The sequence below is a fragment of the Palaemon carinicauda genome, chromosome 35, assembly GCF_036898095.1.
Source record: "Palaemon carinicauda isolate YSFRI2023 chromosome 35, ASM3689809v2, whole genome shotgun sequence".
NCBI classification, from domain to species: Eukaryota; Metazoa; Arthropoda; class Malacostraca; order Decapoda; family Palaemonidae; genus Palaemon; species Palaemon carinicauda.
In genome coordinates, this window is record NC_090759.1 from 6,375,770 (window position 1) to 6,400,740 (window position 24,971).

Genomic DNA, 24,971 nt, shown 5'->3' on the forward strand with positions numbered 1-24,971 from the left:
GTTAACAACCCTTACAGGATGGTACTTGGAATCATTCCATTTTCTGTTCCTCAGATCATCTCTTGCCCGACCTGTCTCCTGAGGAGAGGTGGGTGGGACTTTAAATACATATATAACTGCCAGGTAAGTATTCATAAAACTTTGTTTTATCATAAAAACTTAATTTTTACGAATAGAACTTACCTGGTAGTTATATACTGTATATAAAGCTGATTCACGCATTTGGAGGTGGGTGAAAGACAGCCAACATCGTTGGGAAACAACTATAAGTCGTAGGTAGACAGCATGATTCCTTACCTGCTAAGGTAGCTGACTTCGAAGGTTCCTTTCCTTTAGGAATGCCAGCCAGTTGGAAACCTGTTACGCTGAAACAACTCAATCGAGTCTGTCAAACTGGGCGAGACCAACAATGTGACTAGACTTCTGCACTACCTATCCCCCCTTTTTATTATCTGCAACCTCACTCAACCTAACCCCCTAACCTTGCAGACTAGATATCTTACTTATCTAGCTAGACTGAGGGCGCTGTTCCCACACGTCAGTACCCTCAGACAACCATAAAAACACAAACCCAATCACAGGCATACAGTACAATAGTTAAGGTTGAGGGGAGATATTAATCCTTTAACCAATACAGAAGCAGTAGCTACGTATGAGCCCAAAGTGTAACACTTTTCGTAGTCCACTCTTACCTCCCTGAGGTAATGAAAAGTGAACACAGAGTTGCTTCTCCAAAACGTTGCGTCCATCATTTGTTTAACTTACATATTTTTCCGATATGCCAGTGAAGTTGCAATGGCTCTCACCTCGTGAGCCTTTACTTTTAACAAACCGAAGTTCTCCTCCTCACATAAGAGGTGAGCTTCTCTTATTGTCTCCCTCAAGATAAATGATAATGCATTCTTCGAGAGGGGCTTTTGTGGATCCTTTACCGAACACCATAAAGAACTGGATGCACCTCTTAAATTCTTTGTTCATGATAAATATGCCCTGAGGGCAATAACTGGGCAGAGGAGTCTCTCCTCCTACTGGCCCACCACATTTGTGAGGTTAGGAACCTCAAACGTCTACGGCCAGGGTTTGGATGGGTTCTCATTCTTAGCGAAGAAGTCGAGCCTTAACGCACATACTGCTCTATCCTGGTTGAAGCCCACCAGCTTCTCAATAGCGTGAATCTCGCCGACCCTTTTTGCTGTGGCCAGAGCCATGAGGAACAGAGTTTTCTTAGTCGCATCTCTTCCTGCTGCGTAAGAACTTCAAAACCACATCTAAATTCCAAGCCATGGGTCTCAATTGAGTCTGTTTAGTCGTTTCAAATGACTTTAAGAGATCCTTCAAGTCTCTATCTTGCATTAAATCTATGGCTCTGTGCCTAGACACAGCCGAAACCATACTCCTGTATCCTTTTATGGTGGATACGGCCAGCTTAGTCTTGCCTGAGGAACAACAGAAAATCAGCTATCTGGCTCACAGAGGTAGTGGTTGAAGACACTTTGCGCTGCTTACACCGCGATCTAAAGGTCTCCCACTTCGATTGGTAGACTCTCTATGAAGAGACCCTCCTCGCTCTGGTGATTGCTCTTGCAGCTTGTGTAGAAAAGCCTCTTGCTCTGGCAAGCTTCTCGATAGTCTGAAGGCAGTCAGTTGTAGAGCGAGGGGGTTTTGATGATACCTCTCGAAGTGGGGCTGTTTGAGAAGCTTTGGACTTGGAGGAAGGCTTCTCGGAAATTCCACTAACATCTCTACCACTTCTGTGAACCATTCTCTTGCTGGCCAGAATGGAGCTATCAAGATCATTCTCCCTGCCTCGAGGGGAGTGAATATCTTGATGACTAGGTTGATAATCTTGAAAGGGGGGGGGGGGGGAACGCATAGGTGTCTATCCCTGTCCAGTCCATCAAGAAGGCGTCTACTGCTATTGCTTCTTTTTCCGGGACTAGGGAGCAGTAGTTAGGGATACTGTTGTTCTGGTTGGAGGCGAAGAGGTCTATTGAAGGCCTCCCCATAACTTCCACAGCCTCTGGCAAACCTGATGGTTGAGGGTCCATTCTGCGGGCAGAACTGGCCCTTTCCTGCTGAGCATGACTGCTCTTACATTCTTCTGTCCCTGCACGAATCTCGTTAAAAGCTCTACGCCATTCTCCTTCGCCCACAGAAGGTGTAAAGAAATATCTTTATGCTTTTCGTATATTTCTGTTTATACTGAAAAGTACATTATGTCTTCTGTTTACTTTGGTGGTGGTTGAAACTATGGGCATTTGTTTAATGGTAATTTGTTTTATGGTTATAGAATAATTTGCAACTTTGTTTACTGTAGAGCCTTAAAAGTTCTTGAAACTGACTGTTTGACAGTTAAATATCCACTCACTCTGCCTTTTGAGTATTTATACTCAGAGAGGCAGATTCCAGTAAGACAGATTTCCAGCGGGGGAGAGTCAGAGACCAGCACAGAAAGCAGTCCGGAGCGGGGGGGCACCAGACCTTAGAGATTTTGTGACATTTTTTTACCCTGAAGTTTTCAAGTGTCATGGAGCGATAAACTCCACCTAGGCCGAGCGATAGGATTTCATGTTTGGAGAGAGGCAACACGAGCAACTGGACTTATCATCTAACCACGAAAGACCAGGATCTAAAGAAACGTAAGTCAGTTGAGAGACCTTATGCAGGCTCAATAGGATTGAATTGTTTCTTAGATATAATTTACGCTTATTATAGTTTAAATTATGATCACCAACACGTCGAAAAAATTAAAGTAAAGGATTTTATCATTATAATTACCATTATACTTGTGCCTTTGGTTTATAAACCAGCAGACTTTCATTTTGACTAAAATTAACTACGAACGTAATTCAAATATATTTTTTCTTATTTAGTAACGAGTGTTCATTTACGAAATTTATTCTATTCAAGAGGTGTATATTCTTAAAACTTTATTATTTTAGGTTCTTTACATATGGTAGATGAGTTACTGTGGAGAGGAAGTGGTGCATACATCCGAAGACAGCTTTTTGGGTGATTTCCTCTCAAGACAAGAAACGGCAGTTCAACATCTATAATCTCACTTATTAAACTCAATAGTTTTCTTTGTCTTTGGTATAAATCCTCACTGTCAATTCATAATTTTTACCATAGAAGGAGCTCTCTTGCTGTTTTGTACAGGGACATAGAGTGAGTTCCTCCTTGCTTCTTGATGTAAGCCAAGGCCGTGGTGTTGTCTGAATTGACTTCTACTATCCTCTTTGAAGGCTTTCAATCCAAACAGAATGGCCATCAACTCTTTTCTGTTGATGTCCCATTCCCTCTGTTCCACTCCCCAAGAGCCTGAGACCTCCCTGCTCCCCAGCGTTGCTCCCCATCCTGACTCCGAAGCATCTGAGAACAACACTAGGTCTGGGTTCTTCCTTCCCCTAAAATCGACTTGATCTCTACTGGAATGGGGAAGGAAAAGGAGTCCCCCTGATCTTCCTGTCCCATACTCTTGAAAGGAAGCGCTGTAGAGGTCTGAGATGCAATCTTCCCAGGGAGACAAACTCTTCGAGCGAGGAGAGGGTGCCCAGCAAACTCATCCAATCCCTCGCCGAGCACTTCTGTCTCCCCAGGAATTCCTGCACCTTCTCGAGGCACCAGAATTACCACCAAATAAAGAATCGTCTGATTCGGTTCTGTCTGGGACTTCTCCTTGTTGATGATAAGACCCAATTCCTGGGCCATCATAAGTCTTGTGTAAGTTCTCTAGACACCTTTTCTTCAACCGGGATCTTATCAACCAGTCGTCCAGGTATAGGGATACTCTTATCCCCTCTTGATGAAGCCATCCCGCCACATTTGCCATTACTCTGGTGAAAACTTAGGGGGCCGTGTTGAGGCCGAAACAAAGGGCCTTGAATTGGAAGCACTTGCCCTGGACTACGAATCTTAGGAACTTGCTTGAAGTCGGATGGATGGGGATATGAAAGTAAGCGTCTTGTAAGTCCAGAGACACCATCCAGGCCACTGCATGCCCCGACTGAGTCGTCTCCAAGGTAAACTTTGTCTTTTCTACAAAGATGTTCAGTGCGCTGACATCTAGAACGGGTCTCCATCCACCCGAGCTCTTGGGCACTAGAAACAGGCGATTGTAGAACCCTGGGGAAGCTAGTTCCAGGACCAGTTCTATCGCTCCCTTTCCAGCATCTGGTTCAGCAGCTCCAGTAGAGCCCCTTACCTCACGGCGTTCGAGTATTGCGCCACTAAGGCTAGAGGTGTTCATGAAAGCGCAGGCTTCTTCAAGAGGGGGATCTTGTACCCCTCTCTGATGACCGAGAAGGACCAGGCGTCCGCCCCTCTTTCCTTCCAGGCGTACCAAAAGTGTGACAGCCTTGCTTCTACCGCTGTCTGGAGGACTTGTGCCTCATTTCCTAGCGCGGGCCCTGAACAACCCTCTGTTCGCTCTACTGCCCGTCTCCTGCCTTCTTCCTCTGAACTTCGTCATAGTAGGGGCTCTACCCGGAAAGGGCTGCTGAACTTTCCTCTCCTTCTTCTTCAAGGATGACGGATTCCCAGGTAAAGCTTTCCTTGCGGAGCGCGACAGGAGGTCTTGCGTAGCCTTTTGTGCCAGCGAAAGGGTAATGTCCCTGACTAGGGACTCAGGAAAAAGATGTTCCGAGAGAGGGGCGTATAGGAGCTCCGCCTTCTGCGCGACCGTAACCGCTCTGGTCGTGAAGGAACATAATAGAGCCCTCTTCTTCAGAACTCCCGCAGAGAACAGGGAAGACAACTCGTTTAACCCAATCTCTAAGAGCCTTATCCATACAGACCATAATACTGGTTAGGTCTTCTGTCCCTGTGGCTTATAAGAGTTCTGCTTTCCTGGTCAGTGTTCCAAGAGCCCAGTCTAAGAAGCTGAACACTTCGAAGGATCGGAAGATTCCATTGACGAGGTGGTCTAGCTCCAACATAGACCACATCACCTTAGCCGAATTAGGGGCATGTCTCCTGGATGAATCTACAATGCCGGAGAAGTCCCCCTGGGAGGAGGCAGGTACTCCCAGGCCAAGAGCTTCTCCAGTCTCATACCAAATGCCCGCCTTAGATGCAAGTCGAGCCGGTGGAAACGAGAAGGTGGTCTTCACTGCTTGCCTACGCTCTTTCAGCCAGTTATCAACCCTAGAGAGAGCCTTCTTTGCCAAAATCGACAGTTTCATCTTGATGAAAGCTGACTGCTTCTTCGACTTCTTCCTGATGAACTGCAACTGAGGAGAACTAGGGGTAGCAGGATTAAACTCCTCTCCATACAGTTCAAAGAGGGAGCGAGAGAGAACCTTATAGTCAGAAGCCGCATTAGCAGGTTTATCTTCGTCCTCCAGATATCCTCCAAGTCTTGCATTCCTTCCAACTCTGTCTCCCTTTGGGCTGAAGGAACTAAGTCAGAGGTTTCTTTAACATCCAGATTATTTTCAGTCCGGCGCGCATAAGGATCACTTCTTTCTAGCTGTTCACCTGCATCAGAGGAGTAAAGCAGATCGCCGGATGCGTCCTGTCGGCGAGGACTGGATGCGTCCTGACATCGGGAAACGCGTGCGTCCTGGCGCCGAGCGCTGGTTACATCCTGGCGTCGAGCGCTTGAAGCGTCCTTGAGTCGAGAGGAGGATACATCCTGACGTAGAGGGCTGGATGCGTCCTTGCGTCGAGAGCTGAATGCGTCCCGACGTCGTCAGATGGAAGCGTCCTTTAGAGGCAGGCTAGATGTGTCCTGACGTCGCGAGCGGGAGTCGGAAGCGTCCTGACGATGAGAGTGGTATGCGTCCTGTCGTCGTCTAGAGGAGGGAGAAACGCGGCGTCGAGAGCTTGACGAATCGTGGCGCTTTCCCTGGGCGAGGAGTAACGTATCCTCCTCTCACCGTGAGAACGGTGCTGTCTGTCGTCCTGAAGAAAAGTAGCTGAATAAAACTTTGCGGGTGTTTCTATGCTTGATATCTTCAATGGTAATTTGTCATCCTTACGTCTGCCCGACTGGGGGAAGGGCGGCTAAAAGCTTGAACAAGTGATACCAGTTGTTCTTGCATGACAGTCATGAAAGATTTCGCAACCGCTGCTGGGTCTCGCAATTCCGAAGGCGAAGGCTGCCAAGTCACCCTGGCAGCAGGAGAAGGTTCTTTCGAGAGTCCCTCGTAACCTAAAGGAAGAGGAGATCTCTCCTTTCTTCCATCGTCCTGCGGAGAAACGTCCGATCTAGGTTTAGACCTTTTCGCTGGAGAAGCGTTCCACTCATTGTTGGAAGGAAAAGGTTCCGGGCTACTCCATCTACTCGAAGGGGTAGAGCGAGAACGGGTCTGGTCAGCTTGCTGTATCCACCTTCTCTTGGTCAGCCTCGAAGCCTCATACTACCATCTGCGTCTGGGAGAGGGGCTTGGGGAAGACACTATCATTTCCGACACGCCTTTCCGTGACGGTCATGAGCAGCCTGGGAAATAGCAACAGGACTGCTTGAGGCGACGGATGACCGAGGATACGTACCTCTCATTCCCTTGCGGCCGTCGACGTACCTTCTCCCTTGGTCCTGGGAGCTTGGTAGAGGTCTAGATCTAGGGACGTGATAGATTCGGTCAATCGCCACCTCCACTGCACTTTCACAAGCACTAATTTCACTTGCACTCTTACCTTTCAAGGTTACAAGCTGGTCCTTAAGAGCCTTTATCTCAGCTGCCATCCTGGCATACTGAGGGTCATCCACAGTTACCGTTCCTGTAGAATGAGCAGGGGCTACTACCTCAGGAGAAGGTTCAACTTCTACAGAAGATCTAGGAATTGAGGGTTCAAAAGAAATGTCTAGGCTAACATCACTAACAGACTTAGATTTAGATTTAGAAGCCCTCCTGACTTTATCGAATTCTAACTTACACACATAGCATTTCATTTCCAACCATTTTTTTTCATCCAAAACCTCACATTCTTTGCACCTTTTATCCACGGCACACTCAAAGCCCCTGCACCCCAAACAAACAGTGTGAGGGTCCACCGAAACTTTCGGTAAGCTCACCTTGCATTCCTCATTCACACACACTCGAAAATGTAGCTTATCACACATCGTATTCAAAGAACAGTCAAAAGAATATATCACAAAACCGATTGCCAATCCACAAATCAGTATACGTCACCAAAAATTAGTCCAATACAGAAACACAGGGAAAGGGAGCAATAAACCCGATGGCGGACCAGCAATGATGTTGTGAGTCCAACCGGCAGAGATGATCTGAGGAACAGAAAATGGGAATGATTCCAAGTACCACACTGTAAGGGTTGTTAACCATCTAACCGGACAACCACCACTCGGCGGTTGCCGCGAGTTTTGAAAAATCTGACGGACGACAGAGACTATAGCTATATATATATATATATATATATATATATATATATATATATATATATATATATAAAACTGACAGGTAAGTTCTATTCGTAAAAAGAGTCTGCATTGGGGAACATTGTAGGCTGAATAGGAGCCAAGGCCCGGCTGCATATGGACTCAAGAGAGGCTGCATAGGGGACTATAATAGGTTGCATATTGCCAAGGCCAGGCTGCATATGGACACAAAAAGGGTTGCATAGGGGACCATGCTACGCTGCATAGGGGGCCAAAGCCAGGCTGCGTATAGACACAAAAAGAGGCCACATAGGGGCTACGTAGGGGCTAAGGACAGGCTGCATATGGACACAAGAGAGGCTGCATAAGAGACCAGGGAAGTCCATTGGGGCCAAAGCAAGGCTATATATGGACACAAGAGAGGCCGCATAGGGAACCAGTGGAGGCTACATAGGGGCCAAGGCCCGCCTGCATATAGACACAAGAAAAGCTATATATGGGACAAGGGTTGGCTGCACAGAAGCCAAGGCCAGACTGCATATGGACATAAGAGAGGCTGCATAGAGGACCAGGGTACGCTGCATATGGACACAAGAGAGGCTGCATAGGGGACTGTAAGAGGCTTCATATGGGACAAGGCCATGCTGCATATGGACAGAAGAGAGGCTGCATAGAGGAACAGGGTAGCCTGCATAGGGGCCAAGACAAGGCTGCATATGGACACAAAAGGCTGCATATGGGAGAGACAAGGCTGCATAGGGGTCAAGGCCAGGCTGTATATGGACACAGGAGAGGCTACATAGGAGACCAGGGGAGGCTACATAGGGGCGAAGGGAAGGCTACATATAGAAACAAGAGAGACCGCATAGGTGACCCGGGGAGGCTGCATTGGGGCCAAGGCCATGCTCCATATGGACATAAGAGAGGCCGCATAGGGGACAAGTGTAGGCTTCATAGGTGTCAAAGCTAGGCTGCAAATGGACACAAGAGAAGCCGAATAGGGGACCAGGGTAGGTTGCATAGTTGCCAATGCCAGGTTGCATATAAACACAAGATATATTGCATAGGGGACAAGGGGAGGCTGCAGAGGGGAACAGGGGACATTACATGGGGGCCAATGCCGGGTTGCATATGGACACAATAGAGGCTGCATAGGGGACCAGTGGAGGCTGCATAAGGGCCAAGGCCAGGATGCATATGGACACAAGAAAGGCTACATATAGGACCAGGGTAGGCTGCATAGGGGCCAAGACCAGACTGCATATGGACATAAGAGAGTCTGCATAGGGGACCAAGGTAGGCTTTATAGGGGCCAAGGCAAGGCTGCATAAGGACACAAGAGAGGCTGCGTAGGGGACCAGGGGAGGCTTCATATGGGACAAGGCCATGCTGAATATGGACAGAACAGAGGCTGCATGGAGGACCAGGGTACGCTGCATAGGGGCCAAGACCAGGCTGCATATGGACACAAGAGGCAGCATAGGGGAGAGGCAAGGTTGCATAGGGGCCAAGGCCAGGTTGTACATGGACACAAGGGAGGCTGTATAGGGGACCATGGTAGGCTGCATAGGAGCCAAGGCAATCTGCATATGGACAGAAGAGAGATTGCATAGAGGACCAGGGTAGGCTGTGTAGGGGCCAAGGCAGGGCTGCATATGGACACAAGAGAGGCTCCATAAGAGACCAGGGGAGGCTGCAGAAGGGCAAAGGGAAGGTTACATATGGAAACAAGAGAGGCCGCATAGGTGACCAGGGGAGGATGCATAGGGGCCAAGGCCAGGTTGCATATGGACACAGGAGAGGCTACAGAGGGTAAGAGGAAAGGCTGCATAAGGGCCAAGGCCTGGCTGCATATGGAAACAGGAGAGGCCGCATAGGGGACCAGGGTACGCTGCATAGGGGCCAAGGCCTGGCTCCATATGGACACAAGAGAAGCCGCATAGGGGTAGGTTGCGTAATGGCCAATGCCAGGCAGCATATAAACACAAGAAATACTGCATAGGGGACAAGGGGATGCTGCAGAATTGACCAGGGGACATTACAAGAGGGCCAAGGCCAGGTTGCATATGGACCCAAGCAAGGCTACAAATGGGACCAGGGGACATTCCACGGGGTCCAAGGCCAGGTTACATATGGACACAGGAAAGGCTACATAGGGGACCAGAGTAGGCTGCAGAGTGGCCAAGGCCAGGCTGAATATGGACACAAGAGAGGCTGCATAGGGGATAAGGGGAGGCTGCATATGGGACAAGGCCGTGCTGCACATGGACACAAGACAGGCTGCATAGAAGTCCAGGGGAGGCTGCATAGGGGCCAAGGCCAGGGTGCATATGGACACAAGAGGCTGCATAGTGGAGACTTAATTATGCACAGGGGACAAGGCCAGGCTGTATATGGACACAAGAAAGGCTACATATGGGACAATGGTAGGCTGCATAGGGGCCAAAGTCAGACTACATATGGACACAATAGAGGTCGCATAGGCGACCAAGGTAAGCTGTGTAGAGGCCAAGGCCCACCTGCATATGGGCACAAGAGAGCCTGCATTGGAGACCAAGGGAGGCTGCATTGGAGACCAAGGGAGGCTGCAAAGGGGCTAAGGCAAGGCTACATACGGACAAAAGAGAGGTCGAATAGGGGATTGCTAAAGGAAGAAATAAAACGACCAAAGATATTACCCACATTAAGCAGATAAAGAATGAGGATGGAGGGGTAATGTGTAGCTCAAGTGGTATAAAGGGAAGGTAAAGGCAGTATTTTGAAAGATTGCTAAATGAAAAAAATCCAAGATTTATAATTGCAAATGGAAATCCAAATTTAGGCATGGTAAGAGATATAGATAGAGAAGAAATTAAGGTTGCCCTCAGCAAGATGAAAAATGGAGTTTTTATGATAAAACAAAGTTTATGAATACTTACCTGGCAGTTATATATATATATAGCTATAGTCTGACGTCCGGCAGAATTTTTCAAAAATCGCGGCAACCGCTGTGTGGTGGTTGTGCGGTTAGGTGGTTAACACCCCTTACAGGGTGGTACATGGAATCATTCCCATTTTCTGTTCCTCAGATAATCTTTGCCCCACCTGTCTCCTGAGGGAAGGAGGGTGGGACTTAAAATACATATATAACTGCCAGGTAAGTATTCATAAAACTTTGTTTTATCATAAAAACTTCATTTTTATGAATAGAACTTACCTGGCAGTATATATATATATATATATATATATATATATATATATATATATATATATATATATATATATATATATATATATATATATATATATATATATATATATATATATATATATAGCTGATTCACACATTTGGAGGAGGGTGACAGACAGCTAAAATCATTGGGAAAACATCAATAAGTTGTAGCATAAAACACCTTGATTCTTTACCTGCTAAGGTAGCTGACTTCAAAAGTTCCTGCCTCTTGAGTGGCTTTCCCTTAGGAGTGTCAGCCAGCAGTGGACCTGTCATGCTGAAAAAACTCAATCGAGTCTGCCAAACGGGGTGAGACCAAAAACTTGACTAGACTTCAGCACTACCTATGCCGATTTTTAAAAAACTGCAACCTTACTCAAACTAACCACCTAACCTTGTAGAATAGATATTACTGTCCAGCTAGACTGAGGGCACTGTACCAACAATCAGAGTCCTCAGACAACCATAAAAACCAAAATCCAAACACAGGCATACAAAAGTTAAGGTTGAGGGGAGGTAGTAACTCCTTTGCCCAATACAGAAGCAGTAGCTACGTATGGGCCCAAGGTATAACACCTTTCATAATCAACTCTTACCTCTCTGAGGTAATGATAGGCGAACACAGAGTTGCTTCGCCAGAACGTTGCGTCCATAATCTGTCTAACTGACATATTTTTGCGATATGCCAGCGAGGTGCCAATGGCTCTCACCTCATGGGCTTTTACTATCAAAAGACTGAAGCTCTCTTCCTCACACAAGAGGTGAGCTTCTCTTATTGTCTCCCTCAAGAAAAAAGACAATGCATTCTTTGGGAGGGGCTTTAGAGGATCTTTCACTGAGCACCATAAAGAATTGGAAGCACCTTTAACAGTCTTGGTAAGAGATAAATAAGCTCTTAGAGCTCTAACTGGGCAGAGGAGCCTCTCCTGCTCTTGACCCACCACATTAGTGAGCTTAGGAACCTCAAACGTCCTCGGCCAGGGTTTAGAGGGGTTTTTGTTCTTAGCGAGGAAGTCGATCCTCAACGCACATACTGCTCCCTCCTGGTTAAAGCCCACCTGCTTTTCAATAGCGTGAATTTCGCTGATCCTTTTTGCTGTGGCCAGAGCCATCAGAAAGAGGGTTTTCTGAGTAGCATCTCTAAGGGACGCTTGTGAGATGGGTTCAAATTTCATGCTGCATAAGAACTTCAGAACCACGTCCAAATTCCAAGCTGGGTTCTTAACTGAGCCTGCTTAGTTGTCTCAAAAGACTTCAAGAGATCTTGCAAGTCTTTATCCTGAGTCAAGTCTATGCCTCTGTGCCTACAGACAGCAGAAAGCATACTCCTGTACCCTTTAATAAAGGATACAGCCCGTTGTCTGAGGGATAACAAAAAATCAGCTATTTGGCTCACAGAGGTAGTGGTTGAGGAAACTTTATGCTGCTTACACCAAGCTCTAAAGGTTTCCCACTTTGAATGGTAGACTCTTTGTGAAGAGACCCTCCTCACTCTGGCGATAGCTCTTGCAGCTTGCGCAGAAAAGCCTCTCACTCTGACAAGCTTCTCGATAGTCTGAAGGCAGTCAGTCGTAGAGCGAGGGGGTTTTGATGATACCTCTCGAAGTGAGGCTGTTTGAGAAGCTTTGGACTTGGAGGAAGGCTTCTTGGAAAGTCCACTAACATGTCCAACACCTCTATGAACCATTCTCTTGCTGGACAGAATGGAGCTACCAGGAACATTCTTCCTGATTCGAGGAGAGCGAATTTCCTGACTACCAGATTGATGATCTTGAAAGGGGGAACGCATATGTGTCCATCCCTGTCCAGTCCATCAAGAAGGCGTCTACTGCTATTGCCTCCTCGTCCGGGACTAGGGAGCAGTAGTTGGGGATCCATTTGTTTTGGTTGGAGGCAAATAGGTCTATTAAAGGCCTCCCCCATAACTTCCACAGACTCTGACAGACCTAATGATTGAGGATCCACTACGTGGGAAGAACTTGCCCTTTCCTACTGAGCATATCGCTCTTACATTCTTCTGTCCCTGCACGAATCTTGTTAGAAGTTCTATGTTGTTCTCCTTCCACCACAGAAGAAGCTCTTTTGCTGTTTCGAACAGAGACAGAGAGTGAGTTCCCCCTTGTTTTCTGATGTAAGCCAAAGCCGTGGTGTTGTCTGAATTGACCTCCACTATCTTCCCCGACACGGAGTCTTTGAAGGCCTTCAGTCCTAACAGGATACCCATCAACTCTTTCCTGTTGATGTGCCATCCGTTTTGTTCCCTTCCCCAGAAGCCTGAAACCTCCATGCTTCCCAGTGTTGCTCACCATCCTGACTCCGAAGCGTCTGAGAACAACACTAGATCTGGGTTCTTCCTGAACAGGGAGATTCCTTCCACTAAAATAGCTGGATCCAGCCACCAAATCAGATGACTCTTGATTTCTGCTGGAATGAGGAAGGAAAAGGAGTCCTCCTGAATCTTCCTGTCCCACACCCTTGATAGGAAGTGTTGAAGAGGTCTGAGGTGCAGTCTTCCCAGAGAGGCAAACTGTTCGAGCGAGGAGAGGGTTCCCAGCAAACTCATCCAATCCCTCGCTGAGCACTTCTGACTCTCCAGGAATTCCTGAACCTTCCCGAGGCACCTGGTCTGCCTTTCTTGGTTCGGTCTTGGACTTCTACTTGTTGATGACAAGACCCAGTTCATGAGCCATCATAAAAGTATTGCGTTGGTCCTCCAGACATTTCTCCTTCGACCGGGATCTTTTCAACCAGTCGTCCAGATATAGAGATACTCTTATCCCCTCTTGATGAAGCCATCCTGCTACATTCGCCATTACCCTGGTGAAAACTTGAAGAGCAGTGCTGAGGCCGAAGCAAAGAGCCCTGAACTGGAAACACTTGCCCTGGATCATAAATCTTAGGAACTTCCTCGAAGTCGGATGGATGGGGATGTGAAAGTAAGCGTCCTGTAAATTGAGAGACACCATCCAGTCACCTGGATGTACCGCTGCCAGCACCGACTGAGTCATCTCCATGGTAAATTTTGTTTTTTCCACAAAGAAGTTCAGAGCGCTGACATCTAGCACCAGTCTCCATCCACCCAAGTTCTTGGGTACCAGAAACAGGCTATTGTAGAAGCCTGGGGAAGATAGTTCCAGAACTGGCTCTATCACTCCATTCTCCAGCATCTGGTTCACCAGATCCAGTAGAGCCTCTTGTTTCCCGATGTCCGAGTACTGCGCCACCAAGGATAGAGGCGAATTTGAAAGCGGAAGCTTCTTTAAGAGGGAGATCTTGTATCCCTCCTTGATGACTGAGAGGGACCAGGCGTCCACCTGTCTTTTCTTCCAAGCCTGCCAAAAAAGTGACAGTCTTGCTCCTACCGCTGTCTGGAGGACTTGACCTTCATCTCCTGGGGCGGGATCTAAACGAACCCCTATTCGTTCTACCGCCCGTCTACTGCCTTCTTCCCCTGAAGTCTGTTCTCATTGGAGATCTACCTTGAAAGGGCTGCTGAAGCTTCCTCTCCTCTCTCTTCAATGACAAAGGAACTGCTTGTAAATGCTTCCTTGCAGAACGTGACAGGAGGTCTTGTGTGGCCGTTTGGGCTAGAGAAAGGGGAATGTCCCTGACAAGGACTCAGGAAAAAGGTGCTTCGATAGAGGGGCGTAAAGGAGCTCGGCCTTCTGCGCAACTGTAACTGCTTTAGAAGTGGAGGAACATAAAAGGGTCCTCTTCTACAAAACTCCTGCTGAAAATAGGGAAGCCAACTCATTTGACCCATCCCTAAGAGCCTTGTCCATGCAGGCCATAATACTATTAAGGTCTTCTGTATCTTCCAACAGCTCTGTTTTCCTGGCCAGCGTACCCAGAGACCAGTCCAAAAAACGGAAGACTTCGAAGGCTCGGAAAATTCCCTTGACAAGGTGGTCAAGCTCAGACATAGACCACATTACCTTCGGCGAGTTAAGGGCATGTCTTCTGGAAGAGTCAACAATACCAGAGAAATCCCCCTGGGAGGAGGCAGGCACTCCCAGGTCTAGAGCTTCTCCAGTCTCGTACCACATGCCCGCCTTAGACGCAAGTTTAGCTGGTGGAAACGAGAAGGTGGTCTTGACCGCTTGCCTACGCTCCTTCAGCCAGTCATCCATTCTAGCGAGAGCCTTCTTAGCCAAGATGGACAGTTTCATTTTGATGAAAGCCTACTGCTTTTTGGCCTTCTTCCTGCTAAACTGCGACTGAGGAGAACCCGGAGCAGCAGCTTGAAACTCCTCCCCATAAAGCTGAAGGAGGGAGCGAGAGAGAACCTTATAATCTGCAGCTGCGTTAGCAGGCTTATCTTCATCCTTTGTGAAATCCTCTAGATCTTGCCCTACTTCCAACTCAGTCTCTCTTTGGGCTGCAGGAACTAAGTCTGGGGTTTGCTTTAACAAGCCGATGAGTTTCCAATTGCTCATCTGCGTCCGAGAAAAGCAAATCGTCGGATGCGTCCTGTTGGCGAGGGCTGAAAGCATCCTGACATCGAAGGGCGCGTGCGTCCTGGCGCCGCGCGCCGGAGGCGTCCTGTCGCCGTGCGATGGAGGCGTCCTAACGTCGCGTGCTAGAAGCATTCTCGAGGCGGGAGGAGGATGCATCCTGGCGCCGAGAGCTGGAAGCGTCCTTACGACGAAAGCTGGATGCGTCCTGGCATCGTGAAGTGGAAGCATCCTGGAGAGGTAGCCTGGAAGCGTCCTGGCGTCGCGAGCAAGAGACGGAAGCGTCCTGGCGACGAAAATCGTGAGCGTCCTGGTGGCGTGTCGAAGAAGAAGAAGCGAGGTACAGCGAGCTTCAACAATCGCGCCGCGGTTCCCTGGGAGAGCCACTCTGATCCCTCTTAGAGGCCGATTTCTTAATCGGTAAAGTGTCGTCCTTACGCCTGCCCGACTGGGAGGAAGGGCGGCTAAAAGCTTGTACCAGAGAAGACAGCTGCTTCTACATAACTTCCATAAAAGATTTCACAATTGCTGCTGGATTCTGCGTTTCCGAAGGCGATAGCTGGCGAGTAGCGCTGGTCGTAGGAGAAGGTTCTCTCGATGGTCTCTCGTCAATTACGAGAAGAGAAGAATCTTCCTTCCCTCCATTTCTAGGCTTTGACCTCTTCGTTGGAACGGCGTCTCAGTCATCCTCTGAAGGAAAAGGTTTCGGGCTACTCAATAAGGGAGAGCGAGAACGGGTTTGGTCAGCTTGATTCCATCTCCTCTTGATCGGTCTCAAAGCTTCATACTGCCATTTGCGTCTAGGCGAGGGGCTCGGGGAAGACACTATCGCTTTCGATACACCTTTTCCGTGGCGGTCATGAGCAGCTTGGGAAAATGCAAAAGGACTGCCTGAGGCGACGGCTGACCGAGGATGCGTACCTCTCACTCCCTTGCGGCCATCGACGTACCTTCTCCCTTGGTCCTGGGAGCTTGGTAGAGGTCTAGACCTAGGGACGTGACAGGTTCGATCAGTCGCCACCTTCACTGCACTATCACAAGCACTAATCTTACTCTTACCTTTAAAGGCTGAAAGCTGGTCTTTAATAGCCTTCAACTCAGCCGCCATCCTGGCATACCGAGGGTCATACGTAGATACCATTCCTGTAAAAGGGGCAGGAGCTACTACCTCAGGAGAAGGTTCAACTTCTACAGAGGAATTAATTAAGGGATCAAAAGAAATATTTAAGCTAAACTCACTAGCAGAATTAGATTTAGATTTTGAAGCTCTCCTGGCTTTATCTAACTCTAACTTACGCACATAGCGTTTCATACTCAACCATTCTTTCTCGCTCAAAACCTCACATTCCTTGCACCTATTATCAAGCGCACATTCAAAACCCCTGCACCCCAAACAAACAGAGTGAGGGTCTACCAAAACTTTCGGTAACCTCACCTTGCATACCTCATTTACACAAACACGAAAATTGAGTTTATCAGTCATTGTAAACACACAAATAGTTCAAGAATAATAACAAAATCGATTGCCAAAACCCTAGATCAGTGTAGGTCACCAAAAAAGAACTCCAGTACAGCGACAGGAAAGGCAAACAAAAAACTTCAATAGCGGACCAACGATGTCAGTCAAACCGGCAGAGATGATCTGAAGAACAGAAAATGGGAATTATTCCATGTACCACCCTGTAAGGGGTGTTAACCACTTAACCGCACAACCACCATATGGCGGTTGCCGCGATTTTTGAAAATTTCTGCCAGACGTCAGAGACTATAGCTATATATATATAACTGGCAGGTAAGTTCTATTCATAAAAATGGAAAAGCTACGGGACCTAATAAGATCATTGTGGAAGTCTATAAATGCTTGGGGGAATTTGGAGTAGATATGCTGTGGGATCTGATGAAAAAAAAACCACATTTGAATGAAATGATGCCCTGAATGTGGAGGACTTGCTTTCTAATACCCATATTCAAAGAAAAGGGGGATGTACAAAATTGTAATAATTATAGGGCAATCAAACTCCCACATACTACGAAGCTTTAGGAAAGGATTTTAGAGCATTGAATAAGGGAAGAGACCAAGATTGGACAAGAGCCGTTTGTATTTATGCCACGCAGATGCATGACAGATGCAATGTTTGCACTACAGCAGTTGATGGACAAATATAGAGAAGGCCTAAAGGAATTACATATAGTATTTATTGACTTCGAGAAGGCTTATGATAGAGTCCTACGGCATGAGATATAGAGATGTCAGAGAGAGAGGGGAACACCAGAGAAATATGTTGGACTGATCAGAGATATGTATGAATGAGCAGGCACACAATTAAGAACGAGTGTTGGTTTGACTGAGAGGTTCAAAGTAGGGGTTGGGTTACACCAGGGTCGTCATTAAGCCCCTGCTTGTTTAATATAGAAATGGGTGTAATTACAGAAAGATTGAGGGAACAGTCACTAAGGACTATGCTGTTTGCAGATGATATAGTTCTGTGTGATGAAACCAGAGAAGGATTGGAGGTGAAACTGGAGAGATGGAGAGAGGAATTGGAGATCAGAGTGCTAAAGATCAGTAAAACAAAAGCAGAGTATATGTGTTGCAACCCACAGTACCAATTGGATGACATATATTTGCTAGGTGAAATAGTAAATTGGACCGAAAAATTCAAGTACCTAGGGTCATATGTGGAAGAAACAGCAGAGCTCCAAATAGAAGTGAACAGTAGAATTCAAGCAGGATGAAATAATTGGAAAAGTGTCAGGATTGTTGTGTGATCGAAGGATAAACTTGAAGTTAAATATATGGTGCAGAGACCTGGACCATGAAAAAGATCTTTGAGAAGAAAATGGATGTCGCAGAGATGAGAATGCTAAGATGGATGGCTGGGATCACGAGACTGGATAAGGTTAGGAATGACTTTGTAAGGGGAACAACAGAGGTTGAAGAAAATCCAAGAAAAGAGACTCCACTCATTTGGGCACATAATGAGGAGAGACCAGGAGTATGTTGGGAGATTATTTGAAATGGATGTTCCAAGTAGGAGGAGGGGGAGACCAAAGAGAAGGTGGATGAGTGTGTAACAGCAGATATAGAGGAGAAAGATCTCATAGTGGAGGACATTGGACACAGAAGAAATTGGAAATGGCTTTCAAGAAATAGCAATCCTGCATAGTGGGGAAAAGCTTTAGTCGAAGAAGAAGAAGCCGCATAGGGGACCATGGGAGGCTGTATAGGGGCCAGGGCCATGATGCATATGGACACATGAGAGGCTACAGAGGGGAAGAGGAAAAGATGGATAGAGGCCAAGGCCAGGCTGCATATAGACAAAAAGCGAGGCCGCATAGGGGACCAGGATAGGCTGCAGTAAGGCCAAGGAGGCTGGATATGGACACAAGAAAGAATACATAAGGGACCAGGGTATGCTACATAGGTTCCAAGGCCAGGCTAAAAATGGACACAAGAGAAGCCGCATAGGAGACCAGGGTAGGCTGCATAGGGGCCAAGGCCAGGCAGCATATGGACACCAGTGTCATGGGTAGACATGATACTTTTAAAAGGAGATGTTTAAAAGACAAAAATATCTATTCCCAGTGTGAGCAGCGAGGCGAGACGAGATTCGACTGGGGCCCTGTTTGGGCAATCCTGTCATCTCTTCATGTCTATCAGCATTTTGGAAGTACACCAAGCCTCGCCGAGAGCACCTTCCGTGATAAGGAAACAGTCCTGTTTGACCAAGATGTCATCGTTTTAATTAGCGGAGTCAGCATATTTTGAGAAACTGAGCCTGAGGGAAATCCTTGTTTAGGATATATGTCATCATGGAAGAACACATGCTGACCTTTTGTTACGACTTAACCCATGGTCCGGATTGCATCAGAAATTTCTTCTAGAAGCTTCTATGGCGTGATCGAAGATGGAGCCCTACCTCGAAAGGGCTGTTGTAATTTCCTCTCCTCTCTCTTAAGAGACGAAGGAGTGACTGGCAAAGGTTTTCGAGCCGAGTGCAATAAGAGGTCTTGAGTGGCCTTTGGCACAAGAGAAACCGTAATATCTATGACAAGGGACTCAGGAAAGAGATGTTGTGAAAGGGGGGCATAAAAGAGTTCAGAATTCTGTGCAACAGTCACAGATCTCGAAGCAAAAGAACATAACAGGGCCCTCTTCTTCAAGACTCCTGCCGAAAAAAGGGAAGCAAACTCATTAGATCCATCCCTAAGAGCTTTATCCATGCATGACATGATACTTGTCAGGTCTTGTGTTCCCTCCATTTATTCTGTTTTCCTGGCCAGAGTCCACAGAGACCAGTCCAAAAAACTAATAACTTCAAACGCTCAGAAAATCCCTTTGACGAGGTGATCAATCTCAGACATTGACCACATAACCTTAGCCGAGTTAAGGGCATGCCTTCTGGCAGAGTCCACAATACCAGAGAAGTCACCCTGGGAGGAAGCAGGAACTCCCAGACCCAGAGGTTCTCCAGTCTCGTACCACATGCCTGCCTTCGAAGCAAGTCGAGCTGGTGGAAAAGAGAAGGTGGTCTTATCCGCTTGTCTACTCTCCTTCATCCATTAGTCCACTTTAGTGAGAGCCTTCTTAGCAGAAATAGAGAGTTTCATCTTGATGAAGGCCGACTGTTTCTTGGCCTTCTTCCTGCTAAACTGTGATTGAGGAGAACGAGGAGCAGAAGGTTGAAACTCCTCCCCATCTGTGACAGCTCAAGGAGGGAGCGAGAGAGAACCTTGTAATCGCCAGCCACATCCTCAGGCTTGTCTTCGTCCTCTGAGACATCATCAAGATCCTGTCCCACCTCTCCTACAGCTTTCGTTCGGGTAGAAGGTTCACCTGAATCTGAAAGAGGAAAATCGTAGGATGCGTCCTGTAGAAGAGGGCTGTAAGCAGCCTGACCCCGACAACTGCTTGCGTCCTGGCTCCGAGCGCTGGTATCATCCTGGCGCCGCGAGCCGGAAGCGTCCTGGCGCCGAGCGCTAGAAGAGTCCTTGAGGCGGTAGGCGGATGCGTCCTGGCGCCGAGAGAAGGAAGCGTCCTTGCGCTGAGAGAAGGAAGCGTCCTTGCGCCGAGAGCTGTAATCGTCCTGGAGAAGCAGGCTGGAATTGTCCTTGCGCCGAGAGCGTATCGCCAGAGTCCTGAAGGCGAGCAGATGAGGAAGAAGCGCGGAACCGCGCCTTTGACGAATCGCGCAGAGGTTCCCTTGGAGAGGAACTCCGTTCCCTCTTAGAAGCTGATTTCTTGATAGGTAACGAGTTGTCCTTACGTCTGTCCGACTGGGAGGGAGGGCGGCTAGAAGCTTGAACTTAAGAAAAAAGTTGCTCTTGCATAACCGTCATAAACGATTTAGCGACTGCTGCTGGATCCTGCGGTTCCGAAAGAGAAGGCTGTCGAGTAGCGCTGGTAGAAGGAGAAGGATCTTTCGCTGGTCTTTCTTGACTTTCGTCCCTTGGTTTCATCCTCTTCACAGGAACGTTATCCAAATCCTCCTCTGAAGGACAAGGTTCGTGGCTACTAGACCCGGGAGAGTGAGAACGAGACTGTTCATTACAGTTCCACCTCCTCTTAGTCGGTCTCGAAGCCTCATACTGCCCTTTGCGTCTGGGAGAGGGGTTCGGGGAAGACATCATCACATCCGACACACCTTTTCCGTGGCGGTCAAGAGCAGCCTGGGAAAAAGCAACAGGACTGTCTGAGGTGATGGCTGACCGAGGATACGTACCTCTCACCACCTTCCGGTCGTCGACGTACCTTCTCCCTTGGTCCTGGGAGCTTGGTAGAGGTCTAGACCTAGGGTAATGACAGGTTCGATCAGTCGCCACCACCACTGCACTTTCACAAGCACTAACTTCACTCTCACTCTTACCTTTTAAGGCCATTAGTTGATCTTTAATAGCCTTCAACTCGGCCGCCATCCTGGCGTACCGAGGGTCATCCACAGATACAGATCCTGTAGAAGGGGCAGGAGTTACTACCTCATTAGATTTAGATCTAGAAGCTCTCCTTAATTTATCTAGCTCTAATTTGCGCACATAGCGCTTCATAGCTAACCAATCTTTCTCACTCAAAATCTAATATTCTTTGCACCTATTATCCAGTGCACAATCAAAACCCCTGCAACCCAAACAAACCGTGTGAGGGTCTACCAAAACTTTCGGTAACCTCACCTTGCATTCCTCATTCACACACACACACGTAACAAGAGAAGCTGCATAGGGAAACAGGGTAAGCTGCATTGGGGACCAGGGTAGGCTGCATAGGGGCCAAGGCCAAGCTGCAAATGGACATGAAAAGCAGCATACGGGACCAGGGTAGGCTGCGTAGGGGCCAAGGTCAGGCTGCATATGGACACAAGAGAGGCTACATGGGGGACCAGGGTAAGCTGCATAGGGGACCAGGGTAGGCTGCATAGGGGCCAAGGCCAGGCTGCCAATGGACACAAAAGAAGCCGCATAGGGGACCAGGGTAGGCTGGGTAGGGGCTAATACCAGGCTGCATAAGAAAACCAGAGGTTCTGCATAGAGGACAAGGGGATTCTGCAGAAGGCCCAAGGCAAGGCTGCATATGAACACAAGAGAGGTCGCAAAGGGGACCAGAGTAGACGGCGCAGCGACCAATGCCAAGCTGCATATGAACACAAGAGAGGCTGCATAGAAGACAAGGGGAGGCTGCAGTGGGCCCAATGCTAGGCTGCATATGAACACAAAAGAGGCCAAGGCTAGGCTGCATATGGACACAAGAGAGGCTGCATAGGGGACCAGGGTAGGTTGTATAGGGGAGAAGGCAAGGCTGCATATGGACAAAAGAGAATCCGCATAGGGAACACTGGTAGGCTGTGTAGGGGCTAAGGCCAGGCTGCATATGAACACAAGAGAGGCTTAATAGGGAACCCGGGGATGCTGCAGAAGGGCCAAGGACAGATGGCATATAGACCCAGGAGAGGCTACATCGGAAACCAGGGAAGGATACGTAAGGACCAAGGCCCGGCTGCATATAGACACAAGAGAGGCTGCATGGCAGACCAGGGGAGGCTGGATAGAGGACCAGGGGATGGTATATAGGGAACTAAGGGAGACTACATAGAGGCCAAAGGAAGGTTACATAGAGGTTGACGGGAAACTGATATGGAGCCCAGATAGGCTGCATTGGGGCCAAGTCCAGGCTGCATACAGACACAAAAGGGGCTGCATAGGGCACCAAGGGAGGCTACAAAGGAAACCAAAAGAGGTTACATAGGTACCCAAGGGAGGGTACATAGAGGTTGAAAGGAGACTGATATGGGGCCCATTGTAGGCTGCATATGTCCCAAGGCCCGGCTACATATGAACACAAGAGAGGCTTCATACGGGACCAAGGGAGGCTGCATAAGAGATCAATGGAAGCTACATAGGGAACCAATGGACGCTATATAGGGAACCAAGGGAGGCTACATAGGGCTGCAAGGGAGGGTATATAGAAGTTAAAGGGAGACTGATGTGGGGCCAATGAAAGGCTGCATAGGCGGCTAAGGGTAGGCTTGCATAGGGGCCCAGGGGTAGGCTGTATAGGGGCTACGACCAGCCTGCTTATGGACACAAGAGAGGCTTCATAAGGGACCAGAGGAAATTACATAAGGAACCAATTGAGGCAAAGAGGTTCATGGGGGACTGCATACAGGCCCAGGGGAGGTTACATAAAGATTGAAGGGGGACTGCATAAGGGACCAGAGGAGGCTATATAGGGATCCAAAAGAGGCTACGTGGAAGTTCAGGGGGGACTGCATAGGAGTTCAGGGGAGGCTACATACATGTTGAAGGGGGACTGCATTGGGGCCTAGGGGAGGCTACATAGGGATCCAAGTGAGGCTACATAGAGGTTCAAGGGGGACTGCATTGGGGCCAAAGAGGTTCAAGAGGACTGCATAAGGACCCAGAGGAGGCTACATAGGGATCCAAGTGAGGCTACATAGAGGTTCAAGGGGGACTACATAGGGGCCAAAGAGGTTCAAGAGGGACTGCATAGGGACCCAGAGGTGGCTACATAAGAATCCAGGGGAGGCTACATAGAGCTTCAAGGGGGACTGCACACGAACCCAGGCGAGGCTGCATAGAGGCCTAACCACGCTGCAAATGGACACAGGAAAGGCTCCATGGGGGACCTGGGAAGGATACAAAGGAATCCAAGAGTGGCTACATAGGAGTACAGGGGAGGAAACATAAGGATCCAAGGGAGGCTACATAGAAGTGTAAAAGGGACTCCATAGGGGACCAGCAAGGGGAGTCTATATAGGAATCCAAGGTTTGCTACATAAGACTGAAGGGAGTCTACATATGGATCCAAAGGAGGCTACATAGGTGACCACGGAGGCTTACTGGGGATCCAAGGAATGCTACATAGTGGTTCAAAGGGGACTGCATTGGGGTCCAGGGGAGGTCGTATACGGGCCAAGGCTAGGCTGCATATGGACACAAGAGAGGCTGAATAGGGGACCAGAGGACCCTACATAGGGGCCAAACAGAAGCTACATAGAAGTTCAAGGCAGACTGCATAGGGGAGGTGACATAAAGAATCAGGGTAGGCTACATAGGGATCTAAGGGAGGCTACATATGCCGAGCAATCAGAACGAACGAACGAACAAACGGGAGGCTACCTAGGGGCCCAAGGCAGGCTACATATGGATCCAAGGGAGACTACATAGAGGTTCATAGAAGGCTCCATAGAGGCCCAAGAAAGGCTACAGACCCTTTAGCCATGCCTAGTATTTTACTGTATACACTTAACTCTTCCCACACACACTGTAATACATAACTATATACACAGTACATCTACATGATATAAAATCAGATGAAAGATCTGCATCATAACCTGAAATAAACGATCCATGTGATAAAAACATGAATGAATTATATGATAAAGACAGACGAAACTCCTATCTAATGACGAGGCAAATGCTGTATTTGCTCAAGACAGACGACTGAACATATATTCACGGCGAAGACTTTATCCTCTAGAGGGTAAATGATTTATTGCCCAGAAAAGATAATGGCTATTAAAACAGTTCACGATTTATGAAAATTATGTAGGTCGACGATAATTCCAATAAATCAATTTTCCTTATAAAGGCATGATTAGAGTAATAGTTTTAAAGGAGAACTGTAATTTATCACTAAAGGAATTATGGGATCCTATTATGAACCTTATTTATGTTGGATAATAATAATAATAATAATAATAATAATAATAATAATAATAATAATAATAATAATAATCTCCCCTATATAACAAAAGTCAAGAGTCTGGCTATATATATATATAATTATATAAATATACAGTATATACACATTAGTTCCGGTGACGCTGAGCGGCATTGTCAGACGTATAACTACTTGACCTCTCCCCTTCCCTCGGGTAAAGGGAGAGGGAGTAGTCACACCCTAGTGAGAGTGGGTACCGCGAGAGGTACACTCGGAAACCACAACTGCCATCTTGTAGTTAGGAAAGGGGAAGGTGAAAAGAGTTGAATCTGCGTGAGATCCTGCATCTCTCTAAATATCCACCGGTCATTTTCGACAAGTCGTGTACAATAATAATAATAATAATAATAATAATAATAATAATAATAATTTGCTGGCAAGATATTTACAAATCTATAGACTATAGATGTTAATACAAGATTACTTAACAGAGATTATTAATCACCTACTTCCCTTTGCATTAATAATAATAATAATAATAATAATAATAATAATAATAATGATAATAATAATGATGATAATTATAATAACAACAATATATAATAATAATAATAATAATAATAATAATAATAATAATAACAACAACGGCAACAACAACAACAAGAGCAGTAAGAAATTTCTGACATCTGCCAAAGGGGGATGCAGACACAAAAAGAAAGACATCCGATTTGCATTTAATACACACTCCGGATCCAGATCACTTCCAAAAATCAACGGGGTCGTCCATGT

The 24,971-nt window shown here is 47.3% G+C and overlaps 3 protein-coding genes across 3 annotated transcripts; 1 reads left to right on the plus strand and 2 right to left on the minus strand.

The window, feature by feature from the left end:
• Positions 1-3,847: 3,847 nt before the first annotated feature.
• LOC137627157 (uncharacterized) lies at positions 3,848-4,249 on the minus strand. The gene has a single exon (XM_068358230.1). The coding sequence runs from the start codon at positions 4,247-4,249 to the stop codon at positions 3,848-3,850; it is 402 nt and encodes a 133-aa protein (XP_068214331.1).
• Positions 4,250-17,422: 13,173 nt separating this feature from the next.
• Positions 17,423-17,743, plus strand: LOC137627158 (uncharacterized). Its single transcript, XM_068358231.1, has one exon. It carries the CDS (start codon positions 17,423-17,425, stop codon positions 17,741-17,743), a length of 321 nt encoding a protein of 106 aa, XP_068214332.1.
• Positions 17,744-19,614: 1,871 nt separating this feature from the next.
• On the minus strand, positions 19,615-20,635 carry LOC137627159 (serine-rich 25 kDa antigen protein-like). Its single transcript, XM_068358233.1, has 2 exons — positions 20,342-20,635; positions 19,615-20,094 (listed from the first exon to the last, which is right to left on the minus strand). The coding sequence occupies exons 1-2, from the start codon at positions 20,633-20,635 to the stop codon at positions 19,615-19,617; spliced, it is 774 nt and encodes a 257-aa protein (XP_068214334.1).
• Between the last annotated feature and the right edge of the window lie 4,336 nt (positions 20,636-24,971).